Source organism: Fukomys damarensis, unplaced genomic scaffold, assembly GCF_012274545.1.
Source record: "Fukomys damarensis isolate Sample0158 unplaced genomic scaffold, DMR_v1.0_HiC HiC_scaffold_38, whole genome shotgun sequence".
Lineage (NCBI taxonomy): Eukaryota > Metazoa > Chordata > Mammalia > Rodentia > Bathyergidae > Fukomys > Fukomys damarensis.
In genome coordinates, this window is record NW_022900950.1 from 53,266,717 (window position 1) to 53,287,859 (window position 21,143).

Here is a 21,143-nt window from a genome sequence, read left to right on the forward strand (position 1 = left end):
GGGGCATGAACTAAGAAGTACTTGAGAAAAATTATAGTAAGCGAAAAGGGGAGAACCAGCCTCCATACGCTTTATGGATTATTAGTCCAGTGAATAACTCCTGAAATATGTTGCCTTCCACTCTGATGCTGCTGGGAGTTTTATGGAACTCCCTAAGGAATTTCCTAAGCATTAGGTTATCAGGCTGGTCTCTGCTTTGTGGAGGCTAGGCTACAATGGGAACGGCAAATGAACAGAATCTGGATGAATCTCAGCTTATGATGGGGTTGTTCCCAGTAAACCCATCAGAAGTAGAAAATATCATAAGTTGGAATGCATTTAATTTACCTTACCTACAGAACATCCTAGCTTAGAACACAGCAAACTGTAGTGTCCATTGTTCATCTTCGTGACTGTGTGGCTGCTGGGAGCTATGGCTCACTGCCACCGCTCAGTGTCTAGAGATGGTTTTTCACTGCATACCCCTAGCTTGTGAAAAGATCAAAAGTTTGACATATGTTTGTACTGAATGTGAATCACTTTGTTATCACCATAGAGTTTAACACTCATTAGTTTTTCATTTTCTCACATTAATTCCATTCCCTTCTTTCCTTTCCCCTACCCTGCCCATTTCCCCTTCCCCTTTGCCCCTTTTGTTCGTATTTTACAGAAACAAAGTCTTTGTAAATCGGGAGGGATGGAGGGTTGAAGGGAGGGAAGGGGAATGGGAAAAAGAATAAGAACCAAGATAGATTATGTAAAGATGCAAATTTCTCATGGTGGATGTCATTATATTGTATACCTTAAATGTACCAATAAAATTAATTTAAAAACCCTCATTTGTTGAGTTGAGCCTTGTAAGGTTCCTTGTCAGGGACCATCTGTATCTGAAATCTTACTCATTTCAGAATGTGGTCACTAGGCCAATGGATGAGACTGGCTGGGGTGGATCAGAAAGACTGATGTCCGTCCTACCTGAGGTACTGGCTCTTCTACTGCTCCTGTGCTCCTGTATGGGCTTTGTTTTACCTCTCAGAAATAGAGGTACAAATTGTGTTTCAGATACAAATTAGAAATGCAAGGACTCAGAATGCATCAAGGGAATTATATGGTATCATTCACCAGCTGATAATTTTAATAGGATCCCATGAATGAGCAATAGGCATAACATTTAGTTCTCCCAAAAACAGTGCCACTATCTCTCGTGTCTGATAGGAACTGATCATCTGGTTTGGAATATTTTGAAAATATCTTTATTTTCAAGAGGAATAAATTATAGTGGTTATCTCTGAGAAAATTTTTAAAGCTTAATTAAACAAGTAATTAAATCACCCTTTAAAATTGCTGGGTGATTGTACTTATACTAGTCTTCCTTTTATGTATCCCAAGGGACATCTCCAGGCATATCCATAAATCAATCAATAAGCAAGTTTGTTTGGAAGGCTTAGTGTAGGTTTTGTGCAGAGGCTGAGTTATTAGCACCAGTCTCATAGATAAATTGGTGGAGTGTGGTGATACTTTTTCCTATGAATTTTGCCCCTTTTACCTTTATAGGCTAGTGGCTGGGCTCTTGGTGTTCTCTAAGGTAGGAAGAAAAATAAAAATTGCAGAAGATAAAGGATGAGCATCATTTTGAAGAATTTCTGCACAGAAATAGTTACATAGAGGAAAATCTTGAAAAAATACCAAAACATGAGTTCTGGGTATGTTCTGAGAGCATGGTAATGGTTCCTTCTAGTCAAAACTGTCATAGCATCTGGCCTTATAGCAGGCTGCACTCTGTTGACCATAGTTGGAGCCAGAAGTTCATGGTGATGATAAAACACGTGTGAACTTCTGATCTGCAAAGCAAAACCAGACCAACATCACTGCCACATTTAAACCAAAGATAACAGATGGTGGCCAGAGAATACTAGTATGAATAACAAAGTAGCGATACGAGTTTATAAAAGTGCCTTAAATATTCACCTGAAAATAGTTAAGCACATATAAAGTAGTGTTAAAATGTGCTACTTATGTGTGCAAATATGAGACATTGCAGATATTATGAGCAGTGGGCATCAGTGTTGTGAATGCAGAGCCTGCTAAATGCTTAAGGGCTAATCCTCATCGCGATATGAAACTTTTGGTATGGTCACTGAATATATTGCCTGTTGTGATTTGGCAGTCATACTTGCCTTTGATAAGTGGTTCAGAAAGGGCCAGAAGCTCCTCAGCATGAGATGATGAGAAAGACCATCCAAGGTGGCGCTTCATCCCGGATTCTTTAAATGAGCAATATAATGGTCTCTAACTAGCTGAATAACTTACCGTTCTTATTTTCTATCTTTTCTTTTTGCTGGATTGGTGGTAGATAAATCATGTCCAAATTTCTTCCAGAACATCTCTCAAAATTCCTCCCTCCTTTTCTCCCTCTCTCCCGTCTTCCGTCTTTCTTTCCTTCCTACCTCTTTCTCTCCCTTTCTTTTCTTATATGTGTGTATATGCCATTGGGGATTAAAATCAAGGCCTTTGCACTGAATTGCCAACCATTTTCTAATATTTTATTTGACACAGGTGCTGCTAAATTGCCAGGGTTGGGCTCTTAACTTGCTACTTCCCTGTTTCAGCCTCCCGTAGTGCTGGAATTACAGGCAGGCACCACCATGCTCAGCTCAAAAGCTATTCTTCAAGTGTGCAGTTCACTAGAATTCTAACTTTCATTTTGATTTCCTTGATTTAATTTATTTTTCCTTTATGTCTGTGCCTCACAAGGATATTTATTACAAAAGTTTGTGTAAAACTCTTATTATGAAGTATAGGATTGGGTATGAAGTATAAGGGCTTATTTTTGTTGGTACAATTTGATACTTTATGAGGGCTGACCTCTGCCCCAAGGAGAGTGGCCAGCGTCCTCCTGGCTCACCCTTCATTCAGCGTATAGTATAAAGTGCTACTATGGAAATGACAAGAATCATGAAACGTTTTTATGCCTTACTTTGTTAAAAACAAAACAAAACAAACGAAGATCTTTTTGTTTTAACAAAGTCTTCCTCAGAAATCTATAGTTTAAATACATAAAGTTACAGTAAGGTTGTAGTGATGAATAAAGAGAAGCTAAATCTTGTATATGTTAATGTTGTATTTTCAATAATACCAATCACTTGATGTGAAGGTATTTGTGTATGTGAGCTTCTAACTTGCTATCAAGTCCTGAAATAGCTGCTAGAGATAATGTTGTGATGTTAGTTATAAACATGGCTTCTCTTAAAATAACTTCCAGTTCCTTTTAAATGGTGCTTCATAAAGTATGTATTTGAGATATGAAAACCATGAATAGAGCAAATTATTTAATTTTGAGGTTGAACTGTTTAACAGTGAAAATTAAGCCTTTTGTTCCTTAAGCTTATTTTTACTCTAAAGTCAGACAAACATTGATACATATAAGTACATATTTTCTGGTTATTGATTGAATATGTTTTTACTATACATACTTTTATGTAATTATTTCCCTTTATTACTGGAGCTGTCAGCAAAATGAATAGCTTTAGTTTATAGATAATTCCATTTTTAGGGAGTTTATAACAGTGGAATACACAAAGGATGTATGCCCATCTGTTCTACCATATTTTTTGTTTTTCTCCCTCTTTGCTCAATCTCTTCTTGGGAAATATCGACTTCAGGCATTCCCTGATGGGTAGAATGTGCTAGTCCTTATCATTTTAGTGATTTACCTTAAAAAAACAATAGGATTGTGTTTACGGTAAGAAGGCACAAAACACGTTTGTATGATTACATCTATTCATGTATGTGTTCATTCCACTCATCCAACAGATATGTATCGAGTGCCTACTATAGAGCAACTCACAGGTAGATCATTTCATAAAATTGAAGGGGCCACATATTTATTTTGCTCTGTGTGGCTCTGACTTCCATGTTCTATTACTTTGGCTTGTGAGGACAATATGTTTTTTTCTTTAAGGTTAACCATGCAGTGTTATACATTTGATCCAGTTCCCTCTTCTAGAAATTTGCATAGAATTCCTTTTCTCTGTACCTTCAGTGTATTCTTCTAAATTGGCTATTTCCTTTTTGCAAATAAGTATGCTTGCTCATACCATTCTAAAGTAAACAAGCCAACTAATTCATTTCTTGAGTTTGCTATCCTCAAAGAAACTGCCTTTTCCACTTCTACAAAATTTAAAGAAAGACGAAAGGTAATTTTACTGTAACCACTTCTATATTACCCACTTCATCCTTAATTCCTCATGATATGGTTTATATTCACAGATGCTCTTACTGAAATTGCTCTCTAAAAAATAGCTTCTGAATATACAATTCAGTGGTCTTTGTACATCACTGTAACTCTAGAACACTATCTAACACCACTTTAAAGCTTTTTTATTTTGTATTTTTAACTGTTCTGGTTGATTTATTTCAATAGTCTATGCATTAACTCTGCCAGCATGCATGTACTCAGTTTTTATGTTCTGAGCCTTGTGCAAGACACTGGAGCTACAATTAAAAACAGAAGTGTGTGGGGGGTGGGGATGATGGGGAAAGGGATGGAGCAAAGTTGGCCATAGTGTACTAAGTTACGGTCAGGAGAAGCGAGAAGTCCTGGTTTGCTACTGCATAGTAGGGTGACTATAGATAGCAGCAAAGTGCTGTATATTTCAAAAAGCTAAAGGAAATAATTTTTAATATTTTCACCTTAAAGAAAAAGCTAAATGTTTGAGAAATGGATTATGTTTAAGTTGATTTAAACATTCCACAATGTCTACATGTAGAGACTTCAAATGATACCCTATAAATATGTACGATTTTTATGTTTTTCTGTACCAGTTAAGATTAAAAAAAGAAAAAATAGATACTTCCTTCACTTACTAGAGAGCATCAAAAAAATAAATTAGTAATACTTAAAACAAGAACAATATGAACAAGGTCTCCTGACATTTACATTTTAATGGAGGAGATAGGCAACTAAAAGGAGATTAAGAAATAATACATTGTACTTTTTCTTTTGTAGAAATTCAACAGTTTTTACAGCAATTTCATGCTATAAAGAAATAATTGTGTTGTGGTAACTTCAGGGTGGTGTATCAGATATTGTTTATTGCTTCTTTTCTTCTACAACCCTGATCTTTTCTTCAGGCAGCCACCATACCTTGAATGATCTGTCTTTCAAGAAAGGGAGATGAAAGCCCAGACCCAGGTGTTCAATTCCAAGTGGTCTCGCTGGCTGCTCCATTTTCCTAAACTGTGATTGTTTCCACCATGGGTGTGTGCTGTATTTTTGATTAATGAGGCTAATCCAAACCCTGCCTTTCAGTGTGGAATTTTAGCATTATTTTTCATTAGCATGTGTTTGAAGTACATAATGGTTACATTCATTGTGGGCTTAACACATCTTATTTCTTTTTTATCCGCTTTCCCTGCACCTCTTTCCCTCTGTCTCCCTTTGTAGCTTGCTCCCCTTCTCTTTTGCAGAAGTTCTAGCTCACTGTTTCATATTATCCATCTTTTATTTTGCCCTTTATTTATACTCTGGGTCTCTCAGTATGAATTTTTATTAATTTGGAGTACTGTGTTCTTCCCGTTCAGTGATTTTTTACCTTGATCCCTTTTTTGTCTATTTTGAGTCTATTATTTCCTGTACCTATTTTTTTCTTTTTTTGTTAGCATTTATGTGGCATTTTCTCTTTGTATCACTTAATTTTTAACCCCTCTGTATCACTGGCTTAAAGAAGATTTCTAGTGAAAAAAAAAAGTTTACCTTTTACCCAGTTTCATAGTATCTTTTAATAAGTAGATTTGATATGCTCTCATTTATTATGGTTACTCGTTTATTTGCACATATTTGTGTTCTTGCCACATAATTTACTTTTTATTATGTTCTTTATTTTTGTTTTGTTGCATTTTTAACTATTTATTTTTCTTTCTCTTCTATTATAATACATTTTGTATACATTTCCATTTCTGTTTTTAATCTTGCATACCTTTGGATGTCTCTTTCTTTTTTTTTTCAGCTTTAATTGAGTTTATTGGTACATTTTAGGGATACAGTACAGTTACATTCATTGTTGGGATCTTGTACCTCTACATGACAAGTCTTGATTCTCATTTTTTCCCCTTTCCCCTGCCCTCCCTTCTCCCCATCCTCCCCTCCCCATCTACAAACACTTTATTTCTATCTTTTCATTTTCTCACAGTTTTTTCTTTTCCCTTATTACCCTTCCCCTACCCATCCCACCTTCCCTACACATTTAGCTCCTTTCTTCCCATTTGTAAAAGTCAGTAATCTTATTAGGATCTTCTGTATTATTGCAGATTATTCACACCAGAGAAACTATTTGGTATTTACACGTGTGACTTATTTATTTCACTTAGGAGTATATCTTCAATATGTATCCATTTTCCTATGAATGAATGTATTCTCTCGTTCTTTATGGCTGAGTAATATTCCATTTTATAGAAAAACCACAACTTCTTTATCCAGTTTCCAACGGATGGGCAAATAGGCTGTTTCCAAGATTTAGCTATTACAAACTGTGCCGCTATAAACATGGGTGCACATACTTCTCTGTGATATGATTCTTTTAGTTCTCTTGGAAAGATACCCAGCAGAGGGATGGCTGGGTCAAATGGAACCTCCAGGATGTCCCTTTCAATCTGCAAATACATGTATCTCTTTGGTTTCCCTTTTTTCCCTTTTATGTTTATTTCTCTGTGTTTCTCCTTGTTATTCCTGGAACCTCTGTCAAATGCATTTCAGATATTCTGGATATTTTCTCCATCTCTATTGTTTCTTATACTTCCTGTCTCCCTTTTTTTATTTCATTGTAGGAGAAGCCCTTTAGCTAAGTCATCCTGCTCACTAGATTTTAAAAATTTTAGAAAAAGCTTTCCACTGTGCTTATTTGGCATAAATATTGAATTTGTTACTTTTCCGTAGCACTATGTGTTTTCTGAGTGCACTATTCTTTCTCATCTCTCCACCGATGATAACTGTATAAAATTAAAGCTTTCTGTTTGATATCTTAGCTGTTTTTTCTATTTAACGATGGTTTTTTTCTACGTGCATTGAATTTGTTTCTCAAATGTTTGACAATTCTTGCTCATCTTCTCGTGTTTGTTTGGATGTGCTGCTGAGAGAGAGATGCGTGCAGGAGCTTCTCTTTGGGTGTGGTAGCTTCTTGTTCTTCTGTGGTCAGTGAATACCTAGGACATCCATCTCCCTGTTGCTCTGAGCACAGCTACACCCCCATTTCCTACTTATTCGATGGGCTATGTCAGTGCTGCCTGTTGCACAGTACAAGTTGAGGGAAAAATACCCGTCTCCTGCATGCTGTTCTCAGCTCCTTCCTCAGCTGACTGTCCATCTCAGCCTCTTTCTAGAGCTCATTGGAAGTATCACTGCCTCAGATCCACTTTATCCTGCATACATATTTTTCCTTGTAATTTAGCCTGTCTCCTTACTACACTGTAAAATTTTCTTAATCTCTTACATGCTGATTGCACTTACTGATTTTTGCATGGCCTCTGATTTTATAGTCATTGAGAAAGTAAAAAAGAAAAAAACAGAAAACAAAAAAATCAGGAAATACTCAAACTATGAGGTGACAAAATCATTATGGAGCACAAAACATTCTAGTGAGAGATTTTTTTGTGAATTCTCTGTGTTCAGAGAAAGAAAATTATAACTTTACATTCTTTTCAATACTTAAAAAGTGAATTAAGCAGCCAATCCCAAATTTGAGGACAATAAGTGATACTGAAAGAGAAAAATTAAGAGAGGAACAGAAACTTGAAGAAACAGCTGTTCTAAAAATCCAGCCACCTATTCTTTGATAAAGTCAACAAAATGAACCACTCTACAGCAAAACTAATCAGAAAGAGATCAGTACAAACAATATACAATTTAGACAGGAGGGGCTAGAACTATAGATTTGGAAAAGATTAAATTTATGTCACTACAGGTAATGCTATGCGTATAAATTGAAAATCTGTATTCAATGAATGATTGTCTAGGAAAATATAACTAAAATGACCAAAGCATTAAAATGTATAAAAACTAAGGAAAATGCAGGTGCTTTGGAAACTTTTCTGAGAATGAACTCCCCCAATAGGGGGAACTTCTTTTCTAATTATTACAAATAAGTAATTTACGGGGCAGGGATTTAGCTTAGTGGTTCCACCACCTGACTCACAAGTGCAAGGACCTGAGTTCAATCCCCAGTACCAAAAATAAATAAATAAATAAATAAATAAATAAATAGATATTTAAATATTTGGGCGGGGAGTTAGCTCAGCTGTTCGGTGGCCTGCCTTGCAAACGCAAGGACCTGAGTTCAATCCCCGGAACCAAAAAAAAAAAAAAAAATTTATGGATGAGAGCAATTTGCCTATATAACCCAAGGGAATCATTTGAAATATGATTAGAAACAATGGCATTCAATAAAAGAGGTTATAAAACAAATACATAAAATCAACTTTCCCAAATACTAGCAAAAAATAACTAGAAAATATAATGGAATAAAAAAGATCTCATCAAAAAGTAACAAGATAAAAATTGCTCAGTAGCTAAAAAACATAAATGTAAACTTTCCTGAAATCAATAAAAGTCAATTTGAATAAAGCAGAGATGGGTAGTGTTCCTGAGTGGTAAAATTCAATATTGTAATAACTGTGGTTCTATCTAAATTAATTTGTGAGTTTAATGTAATTTCAATGAAAATTCCAATGGAATTTGAGCTAATTTGAAAAACATTTTCTAAATTTGAACTGGGGAGATAATCATGAAATTAAAAGTCTTTAGAAAATATGAAATCAATTTAAGTTTTTTCCCACGGCAAGGAAAGCGTACTTTAAGAGCTATTAATATAGTATACTACGCACTCTCCACTACTGTGGCTGGTAAGAGGATGACCGGAAAGGCTCTTTGGCAATACCAGATTCTAAAGTTTTCTAAAAGAAAAAGTATTAGATCTAAAAATACATAGTTGTTCTGAGAAAAATAATCAGAAATTCATATAAGATTCACTATATGAAGAATCATTAAATGAAGTTAATGAAAAACTTGGAACAATTAATACAGTGATAGCAAACTTAAAGGCTTTGGAGTTGAGAATACTATGCAGCAATAACTCTTAATATCATAGGAATACACTCATCTAGGAAAATGAATGAAAGACTATAAAGGAGCATGGACAAATTGTAAACCTTCTTCCTGTTCGTATTGTACTTTGTTCAAATTACTTTGTCTCTGAGCCTCATCTGTTATGTCTGACAGTGATGTTTGCCTCGCGACGGGGTTTTTGGGACCAAGATGAGAGAAAGTGTGTAGAGAGTTTATCCCAAAGCCTGGCACAGGAGGAGCCTGGAAATGTGACCCACGATGATAAGAAACTATGAGCTATATGTTCAAATAAGAAACAAATACACTGACACATTAATGGAGCTTACTTCTGGGTGGGGGATTTGTGAGTGATTATTTTGTTTTCCTTCATAATTTCTGTAGTTTCTACATTTTCCACAGTAAGTAATAACTTTAGTCAAACAAAGATATTTTGAAGATAGAAGAAAGTTGATAGGAGATATTTAGAGGTCAGAGAAAGAGAACTGTAAATTCAATAATTATTGTAGCTAGAGCCCACTTACTTAGATCAAAATGACAACTAACAATAGTTAGAAGAGGGGATGATACAATACTTTTGCTGTTTTTCTTAAGTGTATTACCCTTATTAGTATTTATTTCCTTGATTTGATTGACTCCTTTTAACTTTTGAGAGTAGTTTCTATTTTTTCTTTTCACTCTTGCTAGAGAAGGCCATCACTGTAGGGAGCCTCAGAACCAAGACTTTTTAACCCACCCTCACTCTCCTGAAAGCTCTTCTGTATTAAACAGTATTCAAAGGCAGGAGTGTTTCTGTTTTGTTTTGTTTTTTGTGGTACCAGAGATTGAACACAGGTCTTTTTAATGAGCTACATTCCCAGCCCTTTTTTATTTTGTATTTTGAGACAGGGTCTCATAAGTCACTGAGTTGTCAATGCTAGGGTCAAACGTGGAATCTTCCTGCCTCAGCCTCCCAGAGTGCTGGGATTACAGGCATGCACCACCATCCCAGTCTCAAAGGCAGGGATTCTTAACCTTTCGTGACCTCAGCCCTCCTGCTTCCTCTGTTTTTTTCCTCTTGGATTGCAAAAGCATCCTCTGGGAGAGATTTATCTATCAGCCAGGCGATCGCGCTTTAATGTTTTACATGAAGCAGCCCGGCTGAACCATGTCATCACCTGCCCCAGTGGGATTCAGACATGATTTTAAAATGGCCTGATCTTCGCCTTCAGTTACCACACTGAAGCATGGCTTTGGAACATGCCTTTCGCTATAGCCTCATCAAGCTTCTCAAACCTTCAGCCTGTACACACCTGTCTGTTTGAATAGATGGCCCTTCAATAGGCCAGGGAACTACTGAGAAAGTAAAGCCTAGAGAACTAATCTTCACAATCTCTAGCTAGAGATGCCAACCCTTCTACTCCCTGCCGTTAGCATGGACTCCAAGCACTGACCCTTGGTGCTTTTTTGCACCTTTCCAGCAGAGCACTCCTCCCTGGTGTGCCAGGCAGTGGCACTGTGGGCAGCAACATCCTCATTCACCGTGATCTACTTGCCCAGGGTTCACAGGGCATCTTCTTCTTGGACTCTCCGAGATGGTGTTTTGTTCATCAGGTCTCTAACAGGCCCTCTTCACACCTGTCTGGATTTTGTGAGTCATGTGGCACAGCGATAAGATGCTCTCCTTCTCTGGAGAGCTTTTGTGGATGCACACACAATGTTGAACACCTGTTTCTCCTTTTACATCTCTCCCATGTCATTGCTTGAACTCATATCTTACACCTTTTTGCTTTGTATCAGAGTTGTTTCTGTGTCTGCCTCCCTCGTTGCACTGTGATTCCCTTCAGAGTGGGGCTGCATATCTGAACCTTCAGCATGGACCTGGGTGTCTGGAAAGTGATTCGTGCTTAATGATTATGTATCATATGGGACAGGACCTGACAGTGTCTCAGATTTGTGTATCATCTCCTCCTCCTTACAATGTTTTGATTCTCTTTGTGTCCCAAGCTAAGTCCTTGGAACAAGAACAGCTTATTTTGTATTTGTCCAACTAGATACTGCACATTTGTGTGAGAACCCAGTAAATGAACCAAGAATATGCTTACAAGGCACGCAGATATATCCTCAGGGGCTGTCAGTTCATCAGAACAAATCAATTAGTTGAAATTATCTTTATAGGTACCAAAGAAAAACCAGCGTCTCTCTAGTAAATGCACTTTGCTACTTATAGGAAAATAATGCTGAGTGTGGAGATGCCAGCACCTTCCTTTCTGTCATTTGGAACAATGCTCTTGCGTGGTGATGCCTCATCAGCTCCCTATCCCAGTTTCCCACCAGGTCTTTATCTCTTCTTCCTGTGCTTGCTTCTGTAATAGGATGATGTGTGTAGGTCTCCTCCCTTCCTTTTTCTTCCTCCCTAAGCAGTTCTTAGCTTCATTTTAGTGTCTTCCTCTTTTACACCTCTAAATTTAAAAAACTATGTTGTGTTTTTGTTTTTGCAATACTGGGAAATGAACTCAGGATTTTTGCACTGAGCTACATCCCAGCTCTCATTATTTTTTATTTTGAGACATGGTCTTGCTAAGTCACTAAGTTGTGCAGGCTGGGCTTGAATTCACAATCTTCTTGTGTCAGCCTCCCAGAGTACTGGAATTATAGGTGTGTGCCACAGTGCTGTTTAAAAGCTGTAATTTTTGGAGTTTCTAAATAAAGGAAAGCAAAACGAGCAGAATTGTCCTCCCAGATGAAAAATAAATCTCTGTTGATATAAAGCTTTCTTCCTGTTCATTCACCCTTCAAGTTCACCTACCCAGTAATAATTATAGTTAATATTTTCTGGTGTATTTTCAAGGTGTTTTAAATATTTTATATATCTATATCTATCTATCTATATATCAGCATATAAAAGCTGAAATTGATATTCAAGTACTCTGGACTAATCCCTTATCACTTAATATATCTCCAAAGACCCCTCTCTCCCACAACAGTTACCCCCAACAGTTATTTGTAACTATTTCACAATATCCAATGTGTGGATGGTCTAATTTATTGTTCCTTATGGGTAGGCATTGAGATTTTTCTCCTGAACGTTAACAGTTTCAATAATACAAATGTAAATTTCTACGTATGAGTACATACACCTTTGAATTTTTCTGCAAAGGAGACATAAAATTTATATCTTAGCACATATTGTTAAATTGTCCTCCAAAAACTAAATTAGTTTTCACTAATTTGGAAATTTCTCCAAAGTGTTCGTACCTGTTGAATTTTTCTGTTTTTAGTCAATATGATAAAAAATTTATCTAATTGTTTTGATTTATATTTCTTTGCACAAAAATGATGACCGTTTTGAACTTATAGTTAATCTGTAGTTTATCTGTGAAGCGACTATCCTGTCTTTTGGTTCTTTTTTCTGCTTATTTAAAATCTTTTTCTTGTTAGTTATGTGAGACCTTTAGCCACTTCCACAGACCTCAACCTAAAATAATCACCAGGCCACTGAGTTCCAGTGTCTTTTAATCCTTTGCATAGGACTATTTTTCTCATTTATTTATGGGTTTCTTTTTTCTAGAATGTAAACAGCTAAGATCTCATCTGTTTTGTTCTTGGAGAAACAAGTTAATGAGTATGAGAAGAGTTAGAATTCCTTGACATTTAAGCTTAGATATGTTCTACTAATACTTTTGAGTGTGAATGCGTCCTGTAGTTCTGGGTGTGGCTGCTCATATGTGAACATTTTGGATGCATTCTGCAGAAGATGATTAGATACAGAAAATTTAATGCCCAGTATTGATTTTGCTGTTAATAAGCTATTTAGCTCTAGGCAAGTTACTGAAACTATGATTCTGTTTCCTCACCTGTAAAACAAGCATAGTATTACTCTTTCATTAGCAAATAATAGATTGCTTACCTGCCTACCTTTGAGAATTATTGTGAGCATTAAGTAACATAATTCCAGTAAAAATTTAACTGAAAATATTAGGGTCTCTTGGTTAAACATTACACTTTAAAAATATTTCATTTGCTTATCGTTTGTCCCTCCCTATATCCTGCAAAAAAAAAAATGATAGGAGTTTTTTTTTTTAAGGTATAAACTTATAAGAACAAAATACAGACAAGGAGATTGTAACAAGAGGGGCATATCAGCAAAAGTTTTTGAAGTTGAAACGTAATTAGTGGTAACTGACTTAGTGAAACAGGAAAAGCCGGAATTTATTTGAAAAAAGCAGTAAGACACAGGTTATTAAAATTCAGGAACTGCAAGCACCTGGCATCCCTGAGGCCTGAGTTGAAAACCGGAAGATGGAGACAGATTGAGAGCCCAAAGGAGGAGCTATAGACCAGGAGATCCACCCACTCCCCCACCACACTGAGTATTTATTAAAAAGAGATTTTTCAGAATGACAGGATATACTAGAAGGGGAAGTTTGGGCTGAAGATAGTAATAATTTTTTTCCTTAGAATTTTAAAAATAGTACTATTAAAATTGATAAATGGAGTACACATGCTATTAAGAAGGACATCATTTTGACAAGACCACAGAAGAATTCAAAGTAGCTGTTCAGGCATGGGAGAGGACAAGAGTTGGTTTTATTTTAGTATTAGCTATGGCAATACTAATGACTAATACTGAAATTGTTAGACTTTTAACGCTATAAACATGTTAAAGTGACCAAAAATTAAGAGATTTTATGCCATTGTGGAAAAGGGAGACCCTGACACAAAAGGCTTTGTGTCTCCTTCTTAATAAACATTTGTTGAATGGATATTACTCAGTTATTTTGAAAACTGTCTAATCTTCTATGGTTGCTGCTAAATAGAAATTAAGATTAAATAATGTACTTTAGAGACCGATGAGCAATCAGATTATTTGAAATATCACAGTGGAGGAAATAAGTCCTTTATTTTGGGAACTGTGAAACACTAGATGGCCTTTGAAGAAATAAAAAAGTCAGTCTGAATTTTGAGTGCAAGAAGTTTCAGGGCGGGGGGAAAGGGTACCACAGTAATCCACTGCTATGTATTTATCAAGATGTGACACTGTTTTTTCCTACTAGAAGTTCTCTCTGATTCAAACACCAATTTGTGATTTGGGCCTCATACTTTCTTTGCTCTGCTTTTTCCTGTCTTAAAAATGGAACTAAATGTCAATCTGCCTCAAGGTAAATAACTGGGTATATACAGAAACCCTGACAGTCCTTTGGTATAAGATTGTAAACATAGTCACTGAGTCTGGAAGAAGTTGCCTCATCTGAGAAGATAATTAGGATGTTGCAAGCTACATATTTAGTTATTGTACTGTGACCTATTTGAAGCAAAATATCCCCTTGAGGAACCCCAAAGTTCTGCTAGTTTGGGAAGTAAATAATAATGGGCAAATTCTTATTCTCCAGGAAGAAGCATGCTTTACTGAGTTCAATAATTTATTTGCAAATTGCTATGCATTTAAAAAGTGCTAGAAAAATTCCAAGAAATAATTTTGTGTGATACTCTCAAAGGAACTAATTTGATTTATTTGTCTTTGTAAGATATTGTTGAGTTTGAGTCACATTGTATTTTCCTCCGTGTACCTTGTACCTCTTGGTCTAATTTCTTGACCACACATGCTGGTTTTTTAATCTAACAATTTTACACTCATGGGGCCATTGTGTTTTACTAAACTACAGTTACTTTTGCTACCTACTTATATAGAAAAATAATTTCACAGCCAAAGAGTACGTAAGTGAAAGTTTCAAAAGTGAAATATTTGCATCAGCTAAGGTTAAACATGTAATTGATTAGGGTATCTCCTGTATAGCCGTGTTAATTGAAAACCATATTTTAAAACTTTTATTGTTCCTAGAATAAATTACCAGAACCTTCACGACAACCTCATGAGGAAGAAAGAGCTAAAATCCATCAATCTGAGCACAAGAGGTATAACTAGCTAATAAAATAAGCAACTTTGGTAAAATCAATTACTTATAAAGTTTTGCAGTGTTTTGGGAAAACATTACAGTAATATTATTAAATATAGTTTTGGAATCCATATTACCTTTAAGTGCTTTTTATTGGGTTATGGTTTATGTACTTGTACTTGGTAAACCAACTGCTATATACATATCTGAGCACAAGAGGTATAACTAGCTAATAAAATAAGCAACTTTGGTAAAATCAATTACTTATAAAGTTTTGCAGTGTTTTGGGAAAACATTACAGTAATATTATTAAATATAGTTTTGGAATCCATATTACCTTTAAGTGCTTTTTATTGGGTTATGGTTTATGTACTTGTACTTGGTAAACCAACTGCTATATACATTATATAACACTAGAAAACTGAATCATACTCTTTAGCTGTATGTTTATTTAGGTTACATTAATTTGCCCTCTGTTGGAAAGAACCTCATAATCCTTTGAGATGATGCTTTAACATTTGTAGGCTACTTTATTGAATTAGTATTGATGGCAGATACCAGTACTTGAATACAAAAGCTCAGACAAAAACTCATTAAAGTTATTTCATATTGATTCACACTCTTGGGGAAAATATTTCAAAACAGAACCAGTAAGTAATTTTTAATAGGCTAAATACGCTCTAGCTTTTTCGTGTTATCAGAACTAAGTACTTGAGAGTACCCAGGAAAATCATGCATTGATGGTGGGAGAGTGCTCATGGCCACCGTATTGTCTGGCATTGCTAGGCTCTGATTCTCCTGGGAGGCACTAGGTTATTAGAGTTCATGGGGATGTGGAGTGTGGAAGGTAATGGTGCCTGAGTGCCTTAGAAAAATTTAATATAAGGGCTTTCACAGTTTAAAGACACAAATCCTTCTTTTGAAAGTGAAAGACTTCCTTATGTATTTAATCTTCCCGCTATCATTCAGTGTCCTTTTGAGTTGTGGTGAATTCATTTTATAAACGAGAGATTAAAAAACATAGAGGCTCCTGGCTGTGGTAGTATGAATCACTATGGATGGGTGTTCCTGTTCTTTTGATGGGGCATTGCTGCCTCCGTATTCTAGTCAAAATAGTTTTAAAATGTCGAATATGAATTTATGTTTTTCTCTGATATAAGGAAATATCAAAACTTTGGCATATTGGCTTAGGCTGTTTCATTGGGTAATGTGAGAGGGACACTGCTCCCTAGTTACTATAAAATAGGTTGCAAATTATTTACTACTTTGTTATTGTTTTTTTTCTCAATTTTTCTTCTTGTTTTGTTTTGTTTTTGAGATAAGGTGACAAGGCTGGCCTTGCATTCACTATGTACCCCAGCCTAAAAACTTGTGGCAGTTTTTCTGCCCCAGCCTCCCAAGTGCTAGGGTTACAGACACGTGCCACCACATCCAGCTCTCATTTTGTCTTTTGAAGACTTTCTGTTAAAAAACAAAACAAAACAAAAAAAACCTGTAACTCTGTATTTATGTAGCACAGGTTGCTAATAGTAGCCCAGTATGTCTTTCTCTGGATTCCTGAGGATTAGTTGGATTTAGAAGGCTTAAATGTCTTAAAGATAGTGATGTGTCACATTAATAATCCCCATTACTAATAGGTTAATCTTTAATAGGACTTTATAAATGCACAAATTATTTGATTACAGGTGGGAAAGATTATTATTTTTGCTATAGTAATCTTTTTTTTTTGAGAATTCTTTTTTTTAATTCATTAAGTTTATTGGTACATTTTAGGTATACAAAATAGTAACATTCATCACTGAGATCTTGTACCTTTACATGATGTAGGAATCTTGATCCTCAATCTTTAAATTTATTTCCATACCACTGAATATCTAATTATTGGTGAGGAAGTTTATTTTCTATACCTTATTTTCTCTTTTACTGATCCTAGTTAAATGTAGAAAGAACCCAATTCAATCCATGAGGAAATTTCTCTGAATAACAAGCTCATGAATCAGTTTTAAAAGAAGTGATTGTCTTTAGTTTAATTGATTTCATGTTTGCCATCAGTTTTGAAGACAGCCTACATCTGTGTTACCCTTAAAGTTTACAGGGAGCTTTCTCATAGTATCATATGAGATTATTCCTTCCATAAACTCTTAATAAATAAAATAGCCATATCAGTTCTTACTTGGGGTGACAATACAAGCTGTACAGTATGTGCATAGGGCACATGAATTAGGCGTTCTCCAGGGGTATAATTTCATTGAAGTTGAAAAGGCAATATGCTTTCTCCTGTTCAAAAGTTCACATAGCAGAGTCCTCATTTATAACAGAAAGCTTGTGGGATTCCTCAGTGAATTCTGAAATGAGTCCTGTAATGAGTTTGAGCCTTACCCTGACCCTGATCCAGTGTAACTCTTTGAACAAGAGGAGACAAGTAGAAACCCCAGAGAGAACTGGCAGAATATGGGGGTCAAGACCTTGAAAGGATCTGTGCTACAGTTGAACTAAATTGATTTATTGAAACTGCAGCCCCCACTGAATTTACCCCTAGAAGAAAACCCAGAGCCCAAGTTTAACAGCAATAAAATGTATGTGCCATATAAAAAGTCAACAAAAATATAAACTGGAGCACCCCTCTCCCCCAATTTGCATTCTTGATGGGAATCGAGAGGAGCAATCTCTTTATAGTCTGTTAGCTCTTGTGGACCCACGACATAGTGGACAAGCTTTAGGATACTCCCAAAGCATAAGGAGAGCTCAGAAACTCAGATCTTCTAAGGAACTGATGATCTAAATTGAAAGAATTACATTATTTCACAACAATCAAGCAAGAGGGAGCCATTGACACTGAGATGATGTGCATTTCACACTCACCAGCAGTGGGGTTTTCACAGTTCCGCCCCTGTCATGGCAGCAGGGATGTACCTGAAGGACTCATTCATTCGATAAGCACATATGGCACACTCTGCCAAGGCTTGGTTCTAGGTTATAAGAATGGGGTACACAAGGTCGAAAGATACCTGACCGTGTAGATATTACAATCTGGAAAAAAGAAACAGAAGTGAATAATTAAACATCAAGATTATTTGAGATGGTGCTAAGTACTATATAGACTTAATCACAGGATATGAGGATAAGGGAGAAATTGGAGGTGACAGGTGACTAAAGAAAACTGCCCGTGATCTCAGACCTCTGAGAGGCTGAGGCAAGAGGATGGCAAGTTCAAATCCAGTCTGGACAGCTTAGTGACATAGTAAGACCCTGTCTCAACATAAAAATAATAAAAATAGAAAAGGGTGGTGAATGTAGCTCAATGCAAAGATCCCCGACATTATTGATTTTCAAAGTCCCCAAAAATCTGTTGATGACTTACAGCCACCCACCATGACCAAATTCTTCTAATTGTCATGACTGAAAGGAGGCTACTGTGTCTGATTCCCATCTTTTCTTCTTTCCAGAAATGTGTGTTGAGTGGCCGCTGTGTGCAGGCACTATGTTTCTTCCTCTAAGAAGCCCATAGTCTTATTTGCATAATTCCTAAGTAATCAATCGCTAGTTCTCTAGCTTCCAAGCCCCTAACTCTACTCAGTTATGCATAGGCAACATGAAGCATGATGCTGTCTTTAATCTATATTTTTAATCTTAAAAATTATAATATGAAGTATATGAAACAGTCTATTGAGCAAATATTTACAATATTAAGTAAAAAGTGAAACTCCAGTTAGCCATCTGCTCAAATAGCCTACGGTTGATCCTCCATGTCTGTTGGTTCCACATCCATGGCTTCAGTCAACTGTGCATTGAAAATGTTTGGAAAGAGCGTTGTCTGTAATGAATGTGTACAGACATTTTCCTTGTCACTAGTCCCTAAACAATACAGTATAAGAGATCTTGACATAGCACTCACATTGTATTACGTATGAGAAGTAATCTAGAAATGATTTGAAGTATATTAGAGGATGAGCACAGGGTGTATGCAAATACTATGTCATTTTCTCTAAAGGACTTGAGCATTCACAGATTTCAGCATTAGGGGATCCCAGTGGTGTGTGGTGGGGGTAATCCTGGAACCACTCTCCTGTGGATCTTGGGAGATGACTTTGGGAACACCACACTACATGGAGTTCTATCTTGACTTTTGAGAGAAATTTCAGAATTTCTGAAATTGGTTGTTGAAATTGTGACAGTGTCAGGAAAAGATGTACTCATTCCTTTAAAAAAAATTAGTGTACATTTGTGATACCTAATAATTGCATTCGTTTTGGCAAATTATACCACGGCCATTATTACTCCCCTCTCCTTCCTTAGATCCTGCCCTTGTTTTAAGCGGGTTTCTCTTCTGATATTTCTCTTTTACCATACTCTCTTCCTGTTTTCCTTCTGACTTCATTGATGAAGGTTTACTTGAGCAAGACCTGCAATAGAGCACAGAATATACGGGAATGAGATCTTTCTTGTAACAATAGTACCACAGAGATATTTTGTGAGGTTCTTCCACTCAGGTCCCTGCTGAAGCTTTTTCTCTCAGTCTCTGGGGTTTGTGGTTCTGCGGGGCAGGGGATGCAGTTGTTTGTGTGACCGAGGCTTTTTGCTTACTCGGTGAAAGATGGGTGAGTGAAATCCTGAAGTTAAGAATTCATGCCTGAGCCAAGACTGGCACCAACTCCAGTAAAGGACCATTCCCAGCGTGCCTTGCGGTGAATGTGAAAAGACAATTCTGTAGATTTCTTCCAAGCTGAAGTGAGGCAGCCATCCCCACAGTCAGTTCATACAGCACATTAACTTCTCAAAAATCTCTTAGCCCTGAAGCAAGCTTTCTACTTACACACATTTTTCATTGTTTTAAAGGGTAAATAATGCTTTTCTGGACCAATTCCAAGGCAAAAGTCAACCAGGTGGCCTCGAGTGGTCTGGAGGCGATTGGAATACGAATACTGGTAACAGCTGGGTGAGTTTTTTTCTTTTCTCTTAAAAAAAAAACATCTTTCCAAACTGAAGAATAAAACAATGAGAATTTAAAAAATATGTTGTGGTCTTCTCCCCAGATATTTTTTTGGTGTGCTGTTCAGCTGTGTGATGGGCAGTCAGCCGGTGTGATTACTGTAAATTCCACAAAAGCTTTTGAGAGAGAGAGAGAGAGAGAGAGAGCGAGCGCGAGCGAGCCCTGATTTCAGCTCTGGCCAATCACAATAAAAAATGACACCTGCCCTTTGTTCTCAGCGTGATTGCCTGGACTATAAGGCTTTTTATCACCCTTTTCCCAGACCTACAACAAAAACGAATGAACATTTTTTTTCTGAGAAGATGTTAAATGAAATATAATTATAAAATAGCATGCATTCTTCGTCAGTAATATATTCCTTTCTGTGAAACTAGCACATCAAAGAAACTAATATTTAATTTTCTACTACAAAATGATTTTTTAAAAACCCTAAAGCAAAAGGTACTTTTTGAAAATAAAATGTTCTTATTTATTTCTGTGAAGAAAATCCTGCAACTGTATTGTAATAGCATGGGATATATTTTGTGTGCATAGTAATCTGTTAAAAAATAATTTGAAACTACCACCAAATCAGTAAAAACCAGCATCAAATCTTCAAAATGTGTATGAATGTGAGGACTGCAACATGTATAGAATCAAAGCTACAGTGAATTTAATAAAGTCCAACTGCATATGTACTTTCTCACAGAGAGAGAGAGAGAGAGAGAGAGAGAGAGAGAGAGCATGAACAAATAGTAATCTTTAAGCTGGTAAAATCCATCTGATAATGGTGGCACACACCTGTAATTCCAGCTATTTGGGGGCTGATGCAGGAGGATCATAACTTTGAGGCCAGCTTGTGCACCTTTAGCAAGATCCTGCCTCAAAAATAAAAAAGAGATGGCAATGTGGTTCAGTTGTAGAGTACTAGCCTAGCATAGGTGAGGTCTTAGCTTCAATCTACAGGACCCCAGTAAGCAAACAAGTAAAATCTAGCAAAATAATCAAATCATTTGGTAACCTGGAAACTCTGGAGTAGATCACTCTTTAATACATCCTTGAGGGGCATAAGATCATTTTGGAGAAGTTACTCTATTAGAGATCTTATTCACATGTTTCCTGAAAGGCTTCTAGTAGTTAAAATTGAAGATGGATTTTATAAATGTCTACATAGTTAAAATACCTGAACATAAGCAAATTTGCA

At 36.3% G+C, this 21,143-nt stretch overlaps 1 protein-coding gene across 1 annotated transcript in view; it reads left to right on the forward strand.

Annotated features, from left to right (window-relative positions):
- Epsti1 (epithelial stromal interaction 1) overlaps nt 1-21,143 on the forward strand; it is a 98,869-nt gene that overhangs the window by 69,460 nt on the left and 8,266 nt on the right. The window contains exons 8-9 of the mRNA XM_010637081.2: nt 14,916-14,989; nt 19,807-19,906. Coding sequence (XP_010635383.1) covers nt 14,916-14,989; nt 19,807-19,906 — 174 coding nt within the window. The remainder of the gene's footprint in view (nt 1-14,915; nt 14,990-19,806; nt 19,907-21,143) is intronic.